Source organism: Chlamydotis macqueenii, chromosome 1 (assembly GCF_036417535.1).
Source record: "Chlamydotis macqueenii isolate bChlMac1 chromosome 1, bChlMac1.mat, whole genome shotgun sequence".
Classification (NCBI taxonomy): Eukaryota; Metazoa; Chordata; class Aves; order Otidiformes; family Otididae; genus Chlamydotis; species Chlamydotis macqueenii.
The window spans coordinates 59,919,959-59,940,537 of NC_141556.1; the positions used below are offsets into that span (position 1 = coordinate 59,919,959).

Sequence of the window (20,579 nt, forward strand, 5' to 3'; positions counted from 1 at the left end):
ACTAGAGCAGGTTGCTCAGAGCCCTGTCCAACCTGGCCTTGAGTGTTTCCAGGGATGGGGAATCTACTACCTCTCCAGGCAACCTGTTCCAGTGTTCCACCCCCCTCACTGTAAAAATTTTTTTCCTTATGTCTAGTCTGAATCTGCCTCCCTGTATTTTAAAACTATTATCCCTCTTTCTATCACAACAGGCCCTGCTGAAGAGTTTCTCCCTGTCTTTCTTACAAGCCCCCTTTAGATACTGGAAGGCTGCTATGAGATGTCCCCAGAGCCTTCTCTTCTCCAGGCTGAACAGTCCCAACTCTCTCAGCCTGTCCTCATAGGAGATGTGCTCCACCCCTCTGATCATCTTTGTGGTCCTCCTCTGGACTCACTCCAACAGGAGCAACTTTGCACTCAGACGCTCTGCTGTAGGTTTATGCCAGGAAACGCTTCTCTATTCCTGTGTGACCACCATGGAATTCTCATGTTTGCTTTGAATTTGCCCTTACATTCCCTTCTTATGTGATCTGATTTAGTCAATCTCATGTATCAGTGGTTGGATTAAGTCAGAGGTTTGTAACAGGGAGGCAAGTTTTGTAGGGAGGCCTACTGTATTTTATTAGATTTTTATTAGACCAGCTGATTTAGTTGCAAAACTTTCGAACTCACAAATCCAGTATATCCTAGTGGATATGTATATAAAAAGGGTGTTGTTCTGTAGGAGGGCAGACCTACTCCTCCTTGGCTGGGATTTCTCTGTCATGTTCATTCTGCAGAAGGTAGAACAGATGGTAAAGTAATTCAGCCAAGACATGGGTGTGGAGGAAGCATAGAGTAGTGAAGCAGAACATTCAGTCTCATCAACAGCTAATGCCTGCCAAAGGGCTATCCAAGTAATCCAAAATCTGTGTCTGCTCCCACATTGACTGCTTCATGCAGTAAAATCATTGGGTAAACCTCTCTTGACTATCCCACCCTTGTCCCAGTTTCATTGAGGGAAGTGATGGATACAGATTTTTTTGCAACTCATGGTATGCATCATCTATGATCATGTTTGCATCATAAATGTTGTTAGCAGGTCCCTGTGACAAAGGTGAGAAGATGCTAAAAACATGGTATTCTTTCCTGCTGTGTTGGCTTTCCATGCGGCTTGAGGCTAATCCTGGTCTTAAAGTGAGGATTACTCAGAAGGGGCTGGACTACGGTATGTCTAACAGTGCCAGAAGTTAATTCATTATAAATACTCTATGCAGAGAATGTAGTTCTTAATAAAGATGCAATGTAGAAACAAGCCCCTTAAATACTGAAATAGAATAAATTCCTTTTGTCACTTCACACCAGGAACACTTTTTGTATCTTCTCTCACTTATTTCCTTTGTTTTTGTGCACACCAGGTATGAATTTATCCTTGCGTTGGTGATTGCATTCTGCTACAGTCCAACGGTGTTTCTTCTACATACCTCCTATCAATCTACATTCTTAGAACCAGAATGAGCATATAATTGCTCCTTTTTTAAAAGTGTTAAAAACCTGATTGCAAGTACAATATTTAATTGAAGATAATAAGACATAGTTGGAGAAAAAGCTTGCAATTTGGGAACAGCCACGTAGCTCCACAGTTTTACTCTCATTCCTCCATTTGGCACGGGATAGCATCTGCATGTGCCATTCTTTCAAAAAAAATTTAGTAACTGGCAGTATTCCACCTCTTAACAGAATATCAGCAATTTCCATAATATATTTTCCTTACTCTTCCTATTCATACTAACTTTCGCTGTCTCTTACCTAAGACTTACTCCATGGGTGTGGAGGGCACACAATATAATTTCAATTGCTTACAGAATTAATATTAATAATAAAGGTTAACAAGGTACAAATTCAACAAAGACTGGGTCATGCTAAGGATTAATCGTCATTTATGTACTGAACATGCTGACAGGTAAACAATGGACTTGTGAGTTGAAAAGTAGAAGCTCAGGGTTTATGCCTTTGAGATGAAAGCAAGGATCAGGTCCAGTTATTTCTCTGTATAAGCATTGTTTTAAAGGCTTTTGAAGGGTTGAGAAGGGCAGGGCAAACATCAGTCACCCAAACCAGAACTGATCTCCGTATCTTTTTATGGCACACAGGAGAAATCACTCCCTAGGGATCTCTCATGCCTTTAGAAATGACAGTTCAGCCTAGTATTTCTTATTGTGAGCCCAGCTATTTTTATGACACTCAGCATGGCCTTCAAGTGCTGATCAAACAGACTAAGTTTGCACACTCCTGCATTAATATTAAGAGCAGATATTAACAGTGCACCTCCCAGAGGTGTTTCTCATATCTGAAGAGCATGGTACCTCCCATGTGTTTTCCCTTAATAAGAGATTTTAAGGCTGAAGCAATAGATCCTGCCTGCACGCTTCTTGCCTGCTGCAAGAGCCTTGAGAGAAATTCCACCTGGGATCACTGGCTGCCTTCATTGACAGTTGTAGGAGAGCTTTAAGTTATTGCCGACAGAGCCCATATTTTGCTTTGGAGGCAGCAATTCCCAGGGCATCATAACTTACCTCTCCTTCATAAAAGATGCATTTTATAAAAAAATATTCCAGTATTGACTTATAATTTATTTCAATTCCTTGCTTTTTTAATACACTGAGGAAGAAAAAGAACAGATGTTTTGTATTCAGCAACTGTGAGGCCAAAAGCTAAAGAAACTTGTGCTAAAAATATCTGAAAGCAGGACACTATCCAGTATTAAAGTTTTAGCAGCGTCTTCATCAAAGATGAGCAAAAAGAAGGAAGACAAAAGGGGTTTGGGATTTGAAGATGTTCTCTTTGTTGATGGTAGAGTCTGTGTATATTATCAATGCCAAGTAACACTGAAGCACTCAGGAAAGTAGAAATTCCTTAAAGCAAGGAGAGAAGTAAGGAAATAAGTGAGACATCTGCAGCATGCTGTAATGGATAGGGTGCAGTGGTAAAACCACTCTCTGATAGAAATGGGAAGAAAACATTTAAGTGGATTGTCTTTAAACCTCAAACAACTTCCTGTACACAAGCAACAATCCAGATAGTTCCGCATTTGACATACCAGCACTTCAGATGCATATATCACACTTTTTTCCCTAAGTAAACACTGCATCTAGAAGCCATCTTGCTACTTCTTAACTGGCTTTTTCATTCAACAGGTATGAGACAATCTGAGGTAAAGGTGATGACCAAGCATTTCCCAAGGCTTTCCACATTGTCAGTGAAGTGAAGGAAGTATAACAGTTTCAGAAACCTGACGAGAGTTCTAGCATATAAAATACAACGCAGGGATGAGATTATCCTGGTTAAATGGTTTGCATGTGAGGCTAACAGAAGTTATAAAAGGATGTACAAGTAGTTGGAAGGAGGTCTAGGTAAGGGTATAAGAATCAGAGGTTTTTATGAACTATGTTAAAAGTTATTAAATTATTTGGCAGTATATCTGGACCTTTAGGTGCCTGAATCCGATTTGCAAAGCATGTGCTTTCCTCTGTCTCCTTGTAGGCAGGGGGATTGGGATGGAGCTCCTCAAGCAAGCAGTATTGAAAGAGACCTTCCCAAGCTGGAGTGGTCAGGAGAGTTTCTCGGTTGTTAAGGTCAACTATGTAATTTCAAGGTAAGTAAAGGAAATGCATTTCAAAGTTTTAGGATGAAACATCTTACTGGATAATTACTGCATAATAATAATTATGCAGCCATTTGATTTTGTTGGGTGTAAAATTTTAATAGTTTATCTAACTCTGCTCCCACTGCCCGAACACTGATTTGTTTTATAAGTACTTCCTTCTACCACACTCAGAGATGAGCATTAGAAAGCTTCTCAAGGAGCACCTTGGCTGTTTTTTAGTTGGTTTGTCTCAGAGTTTGGGGCAAGGCAGGTGTAAGCATGGCTATGAAACAGCAGGGGAAATGGATGGGAAAGAGGGAAGAATCGGTGTTATTAACAGTCTGCTACTATGAAAGACCTGTAGCAATGGAAGTAATTTGTGTGTGTTTGATCAGAAAAAGCCGACAAAGGGATAAGATGAAAATGTGCGCAGGGGGATGGTGTTTTCTGGACTGACATGGCAGCAAGCTGACTTGTACAAAATCTTTTTGGATGGGTTTACAATGGTAAATCAGAATTTTGGTTGGATAGGGCTTGATACCTATTTCCTGCTGAGGAAAATAATTGTACCAGGAGCAGCCAATAGAAAAACAGGTTTATAGAGTTTCCTACAATTTCTCCAAGTAAGGACGCTAATATAAAATGTTTTTCTACAGCCTTCAATCCTGTCTTCCAGTTAAAGCTTTTCCAATAGGCTATAAACAGAAAAACAGAAAGTTCTGGTCTTTTAATATTACTATCAAGCCTTGCTCTGCTGCTCAGTAGCATTTTGCTTCCTTTTCCTTACAAATTACCCAGAGCAAGAAATACCAATCTGGGAGACTTCATGTACTTTCTGCTGCATAGGGCCTATGTCCTTTATCTATACCTAATATTTTCCTAATAGCCTGCTTTCTGGTAGGCCTCATTGTGTAATACCATCCTTGCAACCTTAATCCCTGTACATTTGAGAGCATTGTGTTTGGACAGTCCGTAGAAGAAGAGATTATAGGGGTGGAGGTGTGTGTGTCCTACTGCATATCTTCCACTGTCTGCTGGGTGGTGATTATAAAGAATGTGGAGCTAGATTCTTCCTGGAGATACACAGTGAAAGGATCTTGGGCAACAGATGTTGCATCAAGAAAAGTTCCAATTAGAAGTTAGGAAAAAAATGCTAGGGAACACCAGAACAAGGGCCCCAAGAGGTTGAGGAATCTCCATCCTTGGAGGTGTTCAAGACTCAAGGGGGCAGGGCCCATAAGTTGGCCCAGCTTTGAGTACGGGGCTGAAACAGAAAATCTCCTGAGGTCCCATTCCACAACTCCTATTTGTTCTCCCAGTCATAGTTCTTGAAACTGGCCATCTTCCCAGTGGATAAATCTGATTTTAGCTCACTGCAAACAAGATTACTGAAGGCAGCCTTACTGCTGCCCAAGATGTTATTGGAAAATTATGGTCATCTTAACTAGAAGTAGCTAGTACCTTCTGCCTCGAGGAAAGTAGATTAAAGGCAGTTGTTTCAGAGATCTTTGCCAGATATCAGGAAACAATAAGGATTGTGTACTACATGATAAGATTACAGCTGATATCTTTACAATGTTCAGCTCAATTCAACACACCCATTTGTAAGACAATATCCTTGAATATCAGTAACATTTGTTTTGGCAGGGAAATCTTCAAGTAAGGTTTTGTTTAGAAAAATGGATCCTCTCCAGACCCCTTTGCTGAGGCAAGGGAGGGGATACAGAATAGAAAAAGAGAAACTTTGATGTTCTTCAGCAAATGCTCGCATTCAGACAACCTAAATTTATTTATAGATGTAGTATCTGGGTGTACACGCAGACTTATTTTCCCCCAGCAAGCACATTTCACTTTAAGGAGGTTTTTTCTCCCAAGGGGACATTTTTGTTTTGGCCAGGCATCCTTTCTTCCCTGGGCAAATAACAAGGATTCTTTTCTGAAGGATGCTACTAAGTGTAATGGTACAGGTATCTTTCTTTCCTAAAATATACAGGGGTCAGTCATTTCTGATAAATTCTTTTACCAAAGCATAAACGTTGCTGGGTTTTCAGTGATCAGAATTCCTTTTTACTATTTTGACATGCAGTCTAATACCCTCCTTTCTGTATTCTGTAGGCTCAGAATTAATGCTATAGATTTCCCAGAAACTTCTGCTTCCTTTATTCCTGGCACTGGCATTCGTCTGTCAGTGGCACATGCTTCTGCTACAATCAGTGCAGACTGGAGAATGAATGCGTGGCTGCTGTAAGTATTGTACAGTGTGATGCAGGTGCAGGGGACACTTCTGGGAGAAGGATGGCAAATGAAATTCAGAAATCTTGTTGGTAATTATTATTTCTCAGGTCAGAACTTCAGAAACTCCAGAATTTGGGTCACTATGGAAAACTGATTTAGCTTCATGAGCCTGTGCAGTATGAGATTGTCTTTAATGCCATGATTATATACTGATTTTTCCACTTTTTTATCTCAGCATTTTTGCTCTAGAGTTTTAAGATAATATTCTATATTTTCTTGGGGCCAGGGAGAGGGCTAAAACTTTCAGGAGCTAATCTCTACAATTTGAGTTAATGGAGTAGCTGGTAGCAGCAGTAGGCGTTGCTCTATTTGCGAACCAGATAGTGCAACAAGATGGATCACCAGGCTGCAAGTTTCACAGCATGTCCTGATTTGAAGGGAGCATGGACATGCAGTTCTGCATTTAGTCTCAGTCCTGGTGGCTGGAAACTACTGTCACTGTGCCCGTGACCTGTCTGTTGTTCCTTCTGTCATACCAGTCTTGCGAGGAAAAGGATACTGTGTTCAGCAGGGCATATATCAGCTGTTCCCAAACACAAAGCCACCTCTCCCTCTTGCTGAAGGAAAAGGAGTTGAGCATAATCTGAAGAGATCCCAGATGTATAAAACGGCAAAGACTTCACAGACAGCAAGGGAGGCAGGGAGCTGGTATGCAGGATTTGGCGGAGCAGATCGTGGTGGAGGTGGTCAAAGCTAGCTTTGGTGGAGTTTAGAGGGTGAAGAGTTTTTCTTGCCTTTTTGAGAGGTGGAAGGAATAATCTGTGCCACTCCTTTCAGTATGATGTTTTGTGAATGGCTGTAGGTTTAGATAGATCCAGAATATGCCCTACTCTTCATCCCATTAATTCCCTAGTCATACCTGTTGCTTTCAGCATAGCAGACTAAGAGGGGCCAGCGGAAAATAAGCTTTCCAAGGGAGATTGTTGACAGCGTACCCCTCCTGTTCTGTTTCCAGGGTCAGTAAGATGGGTCTTATCACAGCTTTTTAGTTGTGATAGTGTTATCCCTCCATTTCCAGCTCTCACTGTAGCCCTCCTCTCCACTGTGTTCCAGAGCACTCTGCCAGTCACAAAATCTCCTAGCAGGCCCTTTGCTCTTGGAGATCTGGAGCTGAGACTTTGCCTCAGTGAATTAGGATTCCTCCTGAAAAAAAGCAGATATAAGGATGCAGGAACAGAGGACCTAAGTAGCTGGGCTTCTTCCCGTCTCCCAAGCAGCCCAGAAAGGGAAGAGGAGGGCTGAGACGCTTTTGCGATGGTCGCTGTCACTGAAGTATGGGTAAACCTAGGTTGGAAGGATCTCTGGAGGTCATTTTGTCCAGCCTCATGCTCAAAACAGAGTAGTCACCAGACTAGATCAGGTCAGCTGTCTAGTGGTGATGTTTAGCCAAGGATGGTGATGCCACAACCTCTGCAAGTAACCTGTCCCATGCTGCACAACCCTCTTTGGGAAACTGTTTTTTCCTGAAGGCCTGTGGCATGGGGGTTTGGTTGGGCACTGGAAAATGAGGGTCTAAGAGTGGTGCTTCCTTCAGATAGTCGCTTAATGCACATATACAGACTGAAAGGTGGGGTTGAAAATGGTAGTGGTGGTAGGAGGAACTTTCTGACTGGCAATACTACTCACTTTGGGAGTGATTTGGGAATCTTTTGGGATTACAACCTCTTTCCCCAGGATTTTTACTTAGTCTGAAAAACAAAGAGGAAAGCTGAGAGAGTCATGGTTTAAGCATCATATTGGGCTTGGATCTTTCTTCTTAGTATGGTGCAGCCACTGTAGTAGTGACTGGGAAAAGAAAACCTGAGTAATCAGGATGAAGAGATGAAAAGTGATGCTTTTGGTGCCAGTGCTGTTATGGCAAATTAAGTTTTTATAAGGCTATTCAAACATCCATTCAGCTCTCTGCATCCTGCTTGGTTGGTCTACAGCTTCTACAACTCCTACACATAGTCCTAATACCTAAATTTTCTGGAATTTAGATATAAGGATATTTTTGTTGGGGTATTAGAAGGGATTTTTACAGAAAGTAGTCAGAATGAATGGATTTGGGGCAGGTCAAAGATTGGAGGAGTGTATACATTATAAAGGGTTACTGAAAATTGTTACAGGAAAGAGCAAAATGGAACAATTGCAAAATTGAGAACCACTGGGTTCTATATTAGCAAAGTGGCTTCTATTGCTGCAGTCCCAGAGGCCTTCAGGGTGATCTGTCATGAAGGACTGGAATGCCTTGTGTTGCCATTAAATTGTCACATTTTTGCAAACTTGTCAAATCCTGCACAACACTGGAAAATTCATGTCCTGGAAACTTGCATATATAATCTGTTTTTTAATACCATGCATGTCCCTAATCTACTTTAATCCCTAGAAAACCCATTCCTCATTCTACATGATAGAAGCAAAAACTCCTTTCAAACTTGATTTACAGGTAGTTTCTTAAATTGTTCCGTTAAAGCAGATGTTTCCTTGACTGAGTTGGGTTTTTTTTGTTTCTTTTTTTCTCCAAGCAGCAAAGACCAAGGAGGAATTACTGTGTCCATCTCAGGGCTGTTTATTGCCGTTATCATCAAAGTGTCCAAGGACAGCACAGGCCGCTTGTCCATGTTGCTACACAATTGCCAGCTGAGCATTAGTAGTGTGAAAGTCAAGTTAAATGGAGGATCTAGGTATGTACAGTAGATTTTCTAATTACTCTGTGGGAAATAGCAGGGTCTGTATCATAAGGGCTACTTTTCAAATTTTGACTTTTAGGGATCCAGTTTACAGAAGGCTATGAAAATAGATTTTTAAAGGTCTGTTTTCAAAACCAGGCTCCTTTGCTGAGTGTGTGAAGTGCAGTTAATCTACTGCATATGAAAAAAAATGCCATTTGGGCATATTAAAGAATATAAGATTGCAAATGGTGGTTTGCAGATCTGAAGGTGGTCTAGACTGGTTATGCCTTTTAACAATCTGACATACAATTTCACAATAAAGCTTTCAAAAGAGAATATGAAACAATGCTTGTAATTCTTCTCGTTTTGATTTTCTAGAATTTTTTTTGGTCTTAACTCAAAGACAAAATGTGCTAATTCAGTATTGTTTATAAACACGTTAACATGAACATTCACTACTGTGCACATAGCCTTCTAAGTAGCTCTTATAAGACTGAGAACCCCTATCATTTGTCTGAGACTCACAAATTAATAGAAACAGTCAACTGCACAGTCTACCAATATTGCTGTGTTTTTGTCTCATTAATATAAATGATGTTGACATCCCAGTCCGCCAGATTTTATATTTCAAAGATTTCAGTCCATGGTAAAAAGTCATTATGTTCATTTCCTTTCCTCCAGCTGGATCTATAGCTTTATATCTGGTTATCTTGAGAAGCCCATTCACACCAAATTGGATAAAAATGTAAGTTGGCAAAGATGGTTTCAGCTAGTGAAGGCAGGAGTTGAAATACAGCGCTTACATCACTGCCTTGTCTCTCTTTTCATATAGCTATGCCTAAATATCAGATACAAAATCCAAATGATGGATGCACAGCTACGAAAGCATATGGGTGAGTTGTTGATAACAGCTTTTTGTTAGGTACTTTTCATAGTGCTCAAACTGTAGACTTTTTTATTAGATGACAAACCATTCCTGTATTCACAGTACAAAAAAAAAGTTAAGGAAGAAAAGCACAGCTGTTGTTCTGTACCTTAACCTATTCCAGAGTCCACCCTAAAAATCTCTTGCATGCACCTTGTATACAATATTCAGATTTCTTCTATGTCTGTAGCAGGTCACCTGTAATCTTTCAGTCTGTTGTAGCTGACCTGCGTTATTTCCTCAGATTTTTGAGATTAACGTTTTCATGCTGATCCTTTATGCTCTTGGTACTGTGGATGTAAGAAAACCTGAGTTAGCAGTAATTCACTAAAGAACTAACAAACATCCCTGTAAGATCTCATAAACTTAGCACATCTTGTTTTAAACTTGAGTTCAGTGAGATAACAAGATGCTGCAGGAAGACAGTGTCACAGTAAGCATGCTTCTCTTCATGCCAGTAACAATTCCTGTGTCACTCTTGCAGAGACATGAAGACAATAGATATCTGTGTCCAAAAAGCATATATATATATATATAAGATTTTCAGTTCTATGATAAATCCCACAGCTTTTCTTTTTTTTTCTTTGTTGTTATTGTTGTTTTTGTCCAAGGCTACAAATATTTATAGTTTTTGCTAATTCAAATTCATTTAGTTCACCTAAGTCATATAATTCAGGCCAGAGAGTTTGTTCCCATGCTTCACTTTGCATTGTGGATATTTTTATTATCTGCTCTGCTATTCAGCAACAGAGTAAGTAGACTTTTCTTTTTCCCAGAATGGCTTATATCTGCCTTGTGCCAAGCAGTGGCAAGGATTACTGAAAATCATGGTCATGAATAACATCTTCTTATGCAGCATATACCTAAACACTTCAAGCTCATGGGCACTCCAAGCTGTGCTATCATATTGAGGAGCTCATAACCTCTGTGTGAATTCACCGTTTCTCTTTAAACCTATCTGATTTCTACACGGTATGAACAGACCTTAGAGTTCAATCAAAAATAACAATCATACTGAAGTTGTATGTGAGCTCCTTTCAGATAGTCTTCAATCATACTGTCTGATAAAGTGCCCTCTATTGTTGTGAACAAACATCCCTTGTCTTCAACACTGATATGCGTTAAAATGTGCTAATGTCATCTTCCAAAGTATTTAATAGTATTTGCCAACATTTCACTCATCATATAGGAGAGTTTAGTTCTCTTGTGCAAACACATAACAGAAAAGAGGACTCTACCCTAGACAGTCCTCCTTTCATTGCGTGGGAGAAGATTTCTGAGGAGTGTGTTCAGTTGTGAATAACAGGAGAACAAGGCCTAAACCAGGAGGAATCAGTGACGTTTCCAAAGGGAATACTCTCACTTTTTCCCTTGTAACAAGTTTTTTTTTTTATTTTCTTCCTTCTCCTACCGTTCTTCTTCTTCAGATTCATCATTTGTATAATGCCTTTCCCTTTAACTAAACAATAATGGTTTGTGATGTATTTTTGTAATAATACCTCTTTTGCTTTTGTCCATTGCTGTTCTAGTCTTAAGCCAGATTGATGCCTTTGCACAAATAGACTATTCCCTAGTTAGTTCTCCAGCAGTCTTCAAATCACACATTAACTTGGATTTGAAGGTAATTTATCTTTAGTATCAGTGTGCTTTCTAAGACTTTTCTGATTCTTTTTTTGTGTTGATTAATTTTCTTTCACTACAGTCTTACTCAACCTCTCCAATATTTAATTAGAAAAGCAATAAGACATTTGGACATTTTGGTCAAGAACTATTTTGGAAACCAGATATAATTATTTATTTAATAGATTAACTTAATTTGTTAATTAACCAAGGTTATTATTTAGAATTAAATTATTTCAGAGTTGAAACCCTTCAGAGGTGCTTTATAAACAGCATACAAGTGTTCTTTAAATACACAGCTCTTCCACTGCTGCTTGGTCCTCACCTGTTACCAGTGATCCATGATGGCTACCAGTGTGATTGCAAACCAAAACATTTGTTTTGAGATGATTCAGCATCTTATATACATACAGGTCACACCCCCAAAAAAAAGACTTCTCACAGACAGTCCTTGAGCAGCACATAGCAGTTTCTTTCTTAGCTATTTTTCACCATTGTTGGCAAGAGAGATCTCAGCAGCACCCAGCTTTTCCAGCAGATTCAACAGTCCTTGTAATTAAGAGCATCCCTGTGCCTCTCAGAACTGACTTCAGTTAAGAAAGATGTGCTAGAGCTGTGCTTGAAACTCGCTCTCAGTTATTTTGTTCAAGCAACTTTTGCCATCCACAATAAAACCACTGCAAGCTTAAAACACAAGAATATACATAGCTTAGAACACTGGAACAGGTTGCTCAGAGAGGTTGTTGATGCCCCATCCCTGGAAGCATTCAAGGTCAGGTTGGACGGGCTCGCTCTGAGCAACCTGATCTGGTTGGAGATGTCCCTGATCCTTGCAGGGGGGTTGGACTGGATGGCCTTTGAAGGTCCCTTCCAACCCTAACTATTCTATGCTTCTATGATTCTAAAAGTACTAAGCAATTGTCTATCAGCTACTATAGCTAACTAGAAGTTACTGGCTAAGCTTTAACATGCTGACATCCTGATGGGATATCAGATGAGTCTTTGTAAGTCAGTTATTAACCAGTTAAGGAGGTTACAGGTCTTCAGTGCTCCTTGGAACAGGCTGATTCTTGATGGGTTTGAGTTGCCATCTTCCAAGTCTCAATTTTTGTCTTAGAGTTTTATACCTTTCCATGTCAGCATTTTTCCTGTTGAATCTTTCAGCTACTAACCATTACAATGTCAGTAATTATACTCCTTACTGTCTGTTCTTACTTTTCTTATCTTTCATGGCCTGAGCTCACATACCTTCTCACATTTTAAGAATTATTTTCTTAGTATAACTGAACCAAGGTCCCACACTTGTGCAGCATCCAAATTAGGCCTTGGAGAACTGGCAGCTGCACCAGGGCTAAGAGTTAGGAGGCATAAAAGGCTCCTTTGTGTCCCTGTCCTAACAACTCCCAGTGCTTTTGGGGTGTGCCTGAAGTTTTTCTTGAAATGTCACCCTTATAATTAAATTGACAAATCTGTCTTTGCCACAAGAGAAAGAAATCTGTGGCCCAGAGGATTTTTTTGTGTGTGTCTCATATCTACAGTTCAGAATACTCACTTGAATTTTCAAATTCAAACTTTGAAAGGATGGAGGCCAGATTTTCTTGATGATTCCTGTATTTTTCCAAAAGAGACTTAATTTGCCGATTTTCAGGGCATATCACAAACTTATTTGGTTACTTCACGTTTTCTTTAATGTCAAGCTTTTCTTCAGATTAGGAATAATTCTTTCTGTTCAGCCACTGCTAATGCATTCTGATGGATACAAATGTTTACAACTGAAATACTTGATAATGACTCTTTGCAGGGTACAGTCTATCCTGTAGGAAATCACACAGACCCTCCCTTTGTGCCAGCTCCATTTGCTCTCCCAAACCAGGGTGATTCCATGCTATACCTGGGAGTCTCCAGTTATTTTCTTAAGTCTGCTTTGCTGGCTTACTACAGAGCAGGGGCCTTTAACATCACCATCTCCGAAGAGGTGAGTATAATTTGCTTGTAACAGAATTACAAATATCAGCAGTATGGATAGTCAGCAAAGGAGACTAACACATTATGTTTGCCATTTCACTCAGGTTTCGGTCACACTATTACCACTAGTAGGAGAGATTCATGACATTTATTCTGTATGTTATCATTTAAAATAGTCAAAGTCTGCCTTAGACCTAAGTCTGAACTTCTTAGCAGCTCTAGGCAAGGAATGACAGACATGAACATTACAGAGTTGGTGTGCAAGGAGTGGCAGAAAGAACCAATAAAGCTTTCCTCTGCATGGATTCCACACAGGAAAGAAAACGGCAAGACAGGACAAAGTGTACTGAAGCCACAGTCTGCCGCATAGAGGCCCACAACAAATGTGTTTGCTGTGCTGAGAGCTAAAATAAACAATCGGACTTAACAGAGCAGAAAAATGAGGCAAGAAGCAGGTACAAGGAAACTAAGCTTTCAGCTGTGGGTGAAGAACATAGAAGCCTTCTCTCAGGCTGTTTCCACACTGGCATTTGTAGTCAGAGTTTCCAAGAAGTTTTACTAACTGAAACAGTGCTCAGATGATCTATAAAAACTGGTGACACAAATGGCATCAGCAGACATCATCAGAGTGGTCAGCAACAAAAGGGCAAATGTGATTTTTGAGTCCTGCCTCTGACAGATTCAGTATATTTCATCTAAGAAAAGGCAGGAAGTAAGCAGGATGCCACATCTGTTCTTTCAAAGAATAATGCTTGTTCGCTGGTATGTGCTTCTTAAACATGTCCATAAGAAATCTGTCTCTCTTCTGTCCCACAGAGCACCGTGTATTCCCTAGGAATCATTCTGAGGCAAGGAAATACTAAATCAAAACATGGATTATCTAAAACTAAACAAGATATGTTTTTTTTTTCCCAAGGAAAGCCTCATTTTCAAGCTGATATAATGATCTAATTTATTTCATTTGTTTTCAGCTTGCAACTACTTTTAACTTAAATATCGCCTTATTCAAAGATTTTGTTCCTGAGGTGGGTATTTCTACTTGTACAGACCTTTTAAGAAGGAGCAGTAGCTAATGTTTCTTATGAATTTTATCTGTGTACTAACTCATTTGCAAAAGTTTTGAGGAGACAAGGAGACTGAGCTGGTTTATGATTAGTGCAAGATTCTAGCATACATGTCTACCCCATCATAACTATGTCCTTCCAACTATTTCACACTACTCTTTTGTCATTCTCTACCCCTCAAAGTGCTAGATTCACTCTCAGTCTCTGAAATAGTTATGAAGACTAAGTGGTAGACATCTGTGAGATCAGTCTCCTTTTATTCCTGTTCAAGGTAATGGTATCTCTGCTATTGGTAGCCTGACTTCTCTATGCAAAGACACCTGATTTATAGCTACTGGGGATTATATAAAATGCGAAGTAATAGTCATGTGTAGCTAAGTCTATAAATGTGATGCAAGAAATTAAGACACTCTGAGATGCTTTAAAAATCCCTCATATGGAAACATTTACTATAAAATTATGAAATTTGGAATCTGTGGCATTGCAAACTAAAGTTTTGTCCTCTAGAAGTTTCTTTATTTTTCAAAAGATTGGCTCTTTTGGAAGGCTGTGTCTTTTCCAAATTCTTTATATTGTCAAGGTCTTTTTTTTTTTTTTTTTACTAGAATCACTCATTTCCTTCATTTCTTTATTCTTTAACATGCAATGCTAATCCACTCCTCTTGAAATACGTTTTTCAGGAACAACCTTTAAATTATTTCTCTATCTACATTCAATACCAGTGAGTGTAAAACTTCATCATTTGTTTTATGGTCTCTGAAATTCTGAGTATATGCAATACTAATTTTGTCATAGCATAATTAAAAAGAGGTTAATTAACAAGAGGATTGGTGTATAGCACCTGATTATTATACAGCCCCAAACTGTAGCTTAAGAAAAGCTTAACTCTGCATTCAACATTTTTTCCCTCTTTAAAATTCCACAGATTGCTCCGAGTTATGTAACTGCGTGCCCAGTGCTGCTGAAGCTGGTGGCTACATCACCACCTGCGGTCAGTTTAAGCGCAGACAGTTGCATCCTACAGATCACTGGCTGCGTAGAAGCATTAGCTGTTCTGCCAAATTCAACCACCCAGTACATCTTTACAGGGAATCTAGTAAGTAACATGAGCTAGGAGATAACATTCAGTGCTGGGGCTGAACAAATCACACAGTAATCTTCCAAGTCCTTTGAAAATCATAGAGATCAGCATAAAACAGCATATATTGGTCTGCCACAAATACGCATACCATTCTGTTGCATTTCACAGGGAGGAAACATGCACCACGTATTGTAGAATTTAATAGGCAGGTGCAGAGAGCTATTTATGAAAGCCCTTTTTTTCCATGTGGGAGGTTGAGTGATTATTCAGGAAGAAATTGTTGTATATAAAAATGTGATTATCTGATGCCCAATCTTCCTAACTTGTTTGTTATAAAGTAGTTCAGTGTGTCCCCAGACATCTTTTCATTAGGTTGAAAGTGAACCAATTATGTCAGCCATGCAAGGACTTATATCATCCTGATGATAAGGAGGCAATCAGGGCAGTATTATCACTTCCCTCACGCAATCTCAGTTGCTGGCAGAAAGCGGCAAATTCACAAATTATTTCACTATCTACATGTATTCACCAAGCAAAAAGTTTAGACATTGTGTTTCCAATCACAAAAGCAATTGCATTTGTGCCTGTGTCTAAGACAGTATCTATCTGTGTATACAGTCACAGAAGACTGTTTTGTTTTTTTCCCTGCAGACAGCCAGTACCAGAGCCAATTTGACAATAACCAAACAGAAGTTGATTATCTCATTACTTCTGAAGAGGTAACTAAGAAAAATTCAGAAAGCAACATTAATGGTCCCAACATCAGGACACAACAAAATATCATTGTGTCAGCCTGACAGTGTTTGTTTCACCATGAGAAAAAGAAAATTAGTTACCTTTTTTCTCGCAGGGGCTCTAAGATACTTTTGACTGGTTGGTCTAAATCTTGCAGATGAAATATAATAATATTGTGGAAAAACCATCTCTCTTGTGCAACATGATACTGCCTCTTTCTGTAGGTTAAATACCTTTCCAGATGACAATGTTTGATTTATTGGTTATCTTAAAGGCACCTGTTTCAGTCTGTGCTGATGTTGGAGAATGGAGTTCAGAAGTTCATTCAAAACCCTCTAAGTATTGCTGCTGTGCCATGTTTGAGCATCATAAACAATTGCCAGAGAGCAAACACTGCACTGGACCACTGTATCTCTGTATGCTTTTACATGAGGGGAAGGGAAAAGTGAGACTACACAGCACATATTGGAACAGCAGACACCATGCTATCAAACAAATCAGACTAGAAAGGTGTCTGTAGTTTGAAGCAAAGCTCAGAGCTTTTTAGATTTTGCTTAGATCTTGCTAGTTTTGTGGTTACCTATGGTTATGGGTGTTCTCAGCTGTCTTAAAACAAATTTTATTCACACTTAAGGCTGGGCTGGGTTTACAGCCCCTTTCTCCCTAAATGCACCGGGCAGGTAAATGCACAGATTTTTGGGCAAGTAGTGCACATCAGTGATTCTTCTTGTTACCTCTCTGTTCCAAGTTGGGGCAGAATTCCAGATTTTTTATATTTTTTAACCTATTACATTTTCATTAAAGAAAAAATATGAGCAGTCTTTTCTTAGTTTGGGTCACTGGAGCTTTTTAAGCTCCCTTTAAAAAAGGACTTAGAGTGATCAGGGCCTGTCAGTATAAGTTTGAGAAGTAATGGTGCCACTCATTTAGAGCTTTTGACACAAGCATGTGTTCTTCTGTTCTTCAAAATGCTATCTTTCCCCAGGATTATATTTACAGTGATCTGAAGATGCATTACAGGCATCAGTGGAAAAAGTTATAAAATCATAGTGGTTAGGAATGGATATGAGTTTATTCAAAACATTTGAGGAGTGTGTAGTTCAGCCATTGCAGGAAATGGCAATTCCAGAAAAATTTTATTTCCCAAGTCACAGCCCAGGACTACACATGGGAGTAGATTCATATCAGAAAAATCCCAGTAATTCTAGAACTCATTTGTAGATGTGCCAGTTTTTATTAAAAGCTGTTGGGAATCAGTTAGTCTTTGGCAAAGTTAAATGTGTGAATCAGCATGTAATCAGTATGCAATTCCACAAATGAATCTTCAAGCAGTGTGCATAACTTGTGCCTTCATCCCTCCTAGTGAATCGTCTTCTTTTACTTCTTTTTCTCAGGCTCCAGTTCTCCCTGCTGCACTCCACTCTTGGCTTCTCTAAGGTAAGCTGATGGTTTCAGTGCCTAGGAAAGGTAGATGAGCTCTTCAGAGATAAAAGAAATTCATCTGAACTTATTGCTGGACAATTCTTAGTCTGTCTTGGGGATATCATCTGCCAGAGCTCTTTCTGCCTTGAAAGAGTGTATTCTCTGCTTTTCTTTTTCTTTCCAGTAAGAGAAAACACCTCTTGGAGTGTTGGGGGTTTTTTTCTCATCAGAGGGTCCAAATGTTACAGCGTTATTACCATGTAACTTTAATTGAAGCAAAGAGAAATGTCTGCCTGGGTCTGCATGACCTAGCAAGTCATCATAGTTGATTCTGCTCACTTCTGTGTCCAGTAGGACAAAGGCAGGCATGGGGCTAGTGCCTCTTCTAGCTGTTTCTGGCAGCAAACCTGAATTCACAGCAGGATTGAGTAGGCTTAGAAGTTGGAGTGAATACAAAGTCAGACTTAAACTCAGTTTCAGGAATTATCTTGGATCACTTCAACCAAATATCATAAAAAGGGGAGTCAAAAATAGAGAATAAAAGAAACATCATGCCACTGCTTAGATCATTCACTGTAGACTGAGAAATGGTCAGTGCGACTGCAGCATCTCAGCCCAACCTACATCTTTAAGTGAAGAGAGGAGGACACTAATTACACTGGCATAAGACAGAGCACCAGGACAGGGCAGTTCTTGCCACGCAGAGAACAGTTAACTTCTGAGAACTGAGTCCTGGCAGCTGAAATGGGATTGAACAGATTTCAGTCCTAAAGTGAAGGTTCAACACAGATGCTTAACATACAGGGAAAAAAATACTTCACTTTAACTTTTGACGAGAAAAATGGACATCTCTTTAGCATGTATATTTTACATTGTTCAGCTGCAACTTAAAGCAAAGAAGATCTTTTTAACCTGAGATTTTCACTGACAAGCTCTATTCTGATCTTTTTGCATGTCACTCCACTTCTAACCTTCCATCTCCCCCATCAAGCTGCAATCCCATAGGCATCAGGCAATAATCACCAAATGTGTTTTCCCCCTCACAACAGATGTCACTGGTGGAGAATTTTCTGTCTTATGCGTTACGGAGTGCAGTGATCCCAGTAATCAATGGTAAGGATTGTGGCCAGTTCCTGAGCACAGTTAGTGGGAAAGCAAGACTGAAACCATAACAGGGAATGCCCACTTAAAGACTGTGTTATGGGAAGTTTTCTGTCCATTTGGCTACAGCTGGACAGATCTGCTCTTTGCTGGACTCCAGTCCTGGTTCCTCAGTCACCTGGATCAGGGGCTGGGACAGAGCAAGTCTTGGCTTCCTTCCAAACACTGGGCTTGGGTTTCCATTTCGCTGGATGCAATGTGCCAGCAGAGCTGAGACACAGAGTCAAGCCATGACCACAGAATGGCCTGGACTGGAGAAGTGCAGAAGCACACTTGCACTGTGGGGCTTCAGGGTGGCATCTCTATCACCTCCCTCTGCCTTTGTGCTTCACCTGCTGCCACAGACAGGACAAAGCAGAAAATCAGCTCAGTGGGATGCAGAGAGTGAGGGATGATGAAGAAAGAAGTGAAGGTGGAAAGAAGCAGGTGGAAGAGTACAGAAGGTGCCTGTGAGGTAAATAGAGGTGAGGAGACAGCTGAAGAAAGAAGTGAGCTATTGATGAGGAAAAAGGAAAGAGAATGAAAGGGAGAGATGCAAAAGTCAGATGTTTGGAAAAGCAAATAGAAATAGAGCCAGAGCTTGATCCAGGAAAGCAGGGATAGATGAGAATAAGTGGGACTGACAAGATTAGAGGATCAAGTAGAGAGGAAAATGAAAGGAAGATGGACAATTAGTTAGAGTGGGAAACAGCAGAAACCAGACTTTGTGGGGCAAATATCTGGAGAGGAGCAAAGACAGTCGGATCCCGGTGTCAGACAGCTGAGAGATGGTAAGAGGTTTGTATGCAACTTTTTCACAGGAGTTTTTGCTTTTTAGCAAATATGAACAATAGCTCCCTTGAGAGGCGCAAGGTTGGCTGATTAAAGGGAAATTGCAAAACAAATTGAGTTCCTTGAGAAATATGCTTATGAAGTGCATTTTATTATTACATTCAAATGTATTTATGTTTCTCCTTTCTGAAGATGAACTAGGAAAAGGATTTCCTCTTCTGACCTTGGCCCACGCTACCCTGACTGGACCTGTAATAAAAATGAATCAGGTGAGAAGTCCGATTTCTTGTTAAAGAATATTGCTTCTTTTTCAGGCCTGCGCATTTGTGTGTGTTCATGTGTTGGGTAGATGTAAATGTTGCTAATAGTAAAGCTTTAACTATATACTAGATATAAAATCTAAAGTCTGGATGAAAAATTAGCCCCCCACCCCTAGCAGTTGTAGGTCACAAAGGACCCACTAGCCCTTTGGGGTATGCCAGCTTGGGGACACCACAAGGACAGCTCTGTTATTCCCAGCTTAGGAGCACTGAGTGCGTAAGTCCTCACTATTCTGACCATTCTCTAGGAAGGCTCATAGGCAACCTGAGTGTCTCTGTGGTGTTACTCAGCATTTTGGAGGCTTGTATTAATTTACGTCAGAGCCCATTCCTACCCTAAAGTTAATGAAATTTCAGGAGGCATAAAGCTACTCAGGTCTCCTGCCCTACTGAGGAGCTTACCATGACACCTAGTCACAGATTACTCACCCTGAATATGACCTTCTGAAATTTAAGATAATTTTACATGTTCTTTCCTCAGGGTCATCTGGTGATTTCCACTGATGTTCACTACAAACATGAGGAAGGAGGAGATGAGGACCTTCACAGTCATTCCTAATGTCCCTTTACTTTTAAAAAATAATAAGAGAAAAATGTAGTCTTCCTTCTGTTGGCTTGTAGAGAGTAGATGCTATAACATTAGAAGCATGGCTTTTTGTCACTATTTTTAATGTTTTAGTAAAACTTCTTAATCACTTTTCACAAACTGAATCTGTTGGTTTTTAGTACAGTGAGTGTAGCTGACAGTGATATCAATGCTTTAGAAAACTTGTTGCAGCCTGATGAGAAGGAGTAACTGGTTCTTTTCACTAGAGTTATAGAAACTATGTTTTAGTAATTTTAGGAACCAGTTCTTGCGTGATTCAGTTTATCTCCATTAGTGTTAGCAATACTTTGTCTATGGAGTGAGACCTTATTCTTGCTAAGAATTTCACAATTTGTCCCCTTGTAACTGAACACAG

General features: G+C 39.8%; 1 protein-coding gene across 1 annotated transcript; it reads left to right on the plus strand.

Moving 5' to 3' along the window:
* Positions 1–1,083: 1,083 nt before the first annotated feature.
* On the plus strand, positions 1,084–20,222 carry LOC104475736 (BPI fold-containing family C protein). The gene is made up of 16 exons (XM_086740139.1): positions 1,084–1,186; positions 3,502–3,613; positions 5,720–5,848; positions 8,410–8,565; positions 9,235–9,298; positions 9,386–9,446; positions 11,008–11,099; positions 12,900–13,073; positions 14,035–14,088; positions 15,053–15,223; positions 15,860–15,927; positions 17,338–17,380; positions 17,678–17,680; positions 18,415–18,478; positions 19,490–19,566; positions 20,099–20,222. The coding sequence occupies exons 1-16, from the start codon at positions 1,084–1,086 to the stop codon at positions 20,174–20,176; spliced, it is 1,449 nt and encodes a 482-aa protein (XP_086596265.1). The 3' UTR covers positions 20,177–20,222.
* Positions 20,223–20,579: the final 357 nt, after the last annotated feature.

Excerpts from the sequence above, each read along its gene's own strand:
- LOC104475736 (XM_086740139.1), top strand. The coding sequence starts at position 1,084 with ATGCTAAAAACATGGTATTCTTTCCTGCTGTGTTGGCTTTCCATGCGG. Across the intron at positions 1,187-3,501 it reads TCAGAAGGGGCTGGACTACG|GCAGGGGGATTGGGATGGAG; the intron begins GTATGTCTAACA and ends GTCTCCTTGTAG. Across the intron at positions 13,074-14,034 it reads ACATCACCATCTCCGAAGAG|CTTGCAACTACTTTTAACTT; the intron begins GTGAGTATAATT and ends ATTTGTTTTCAG.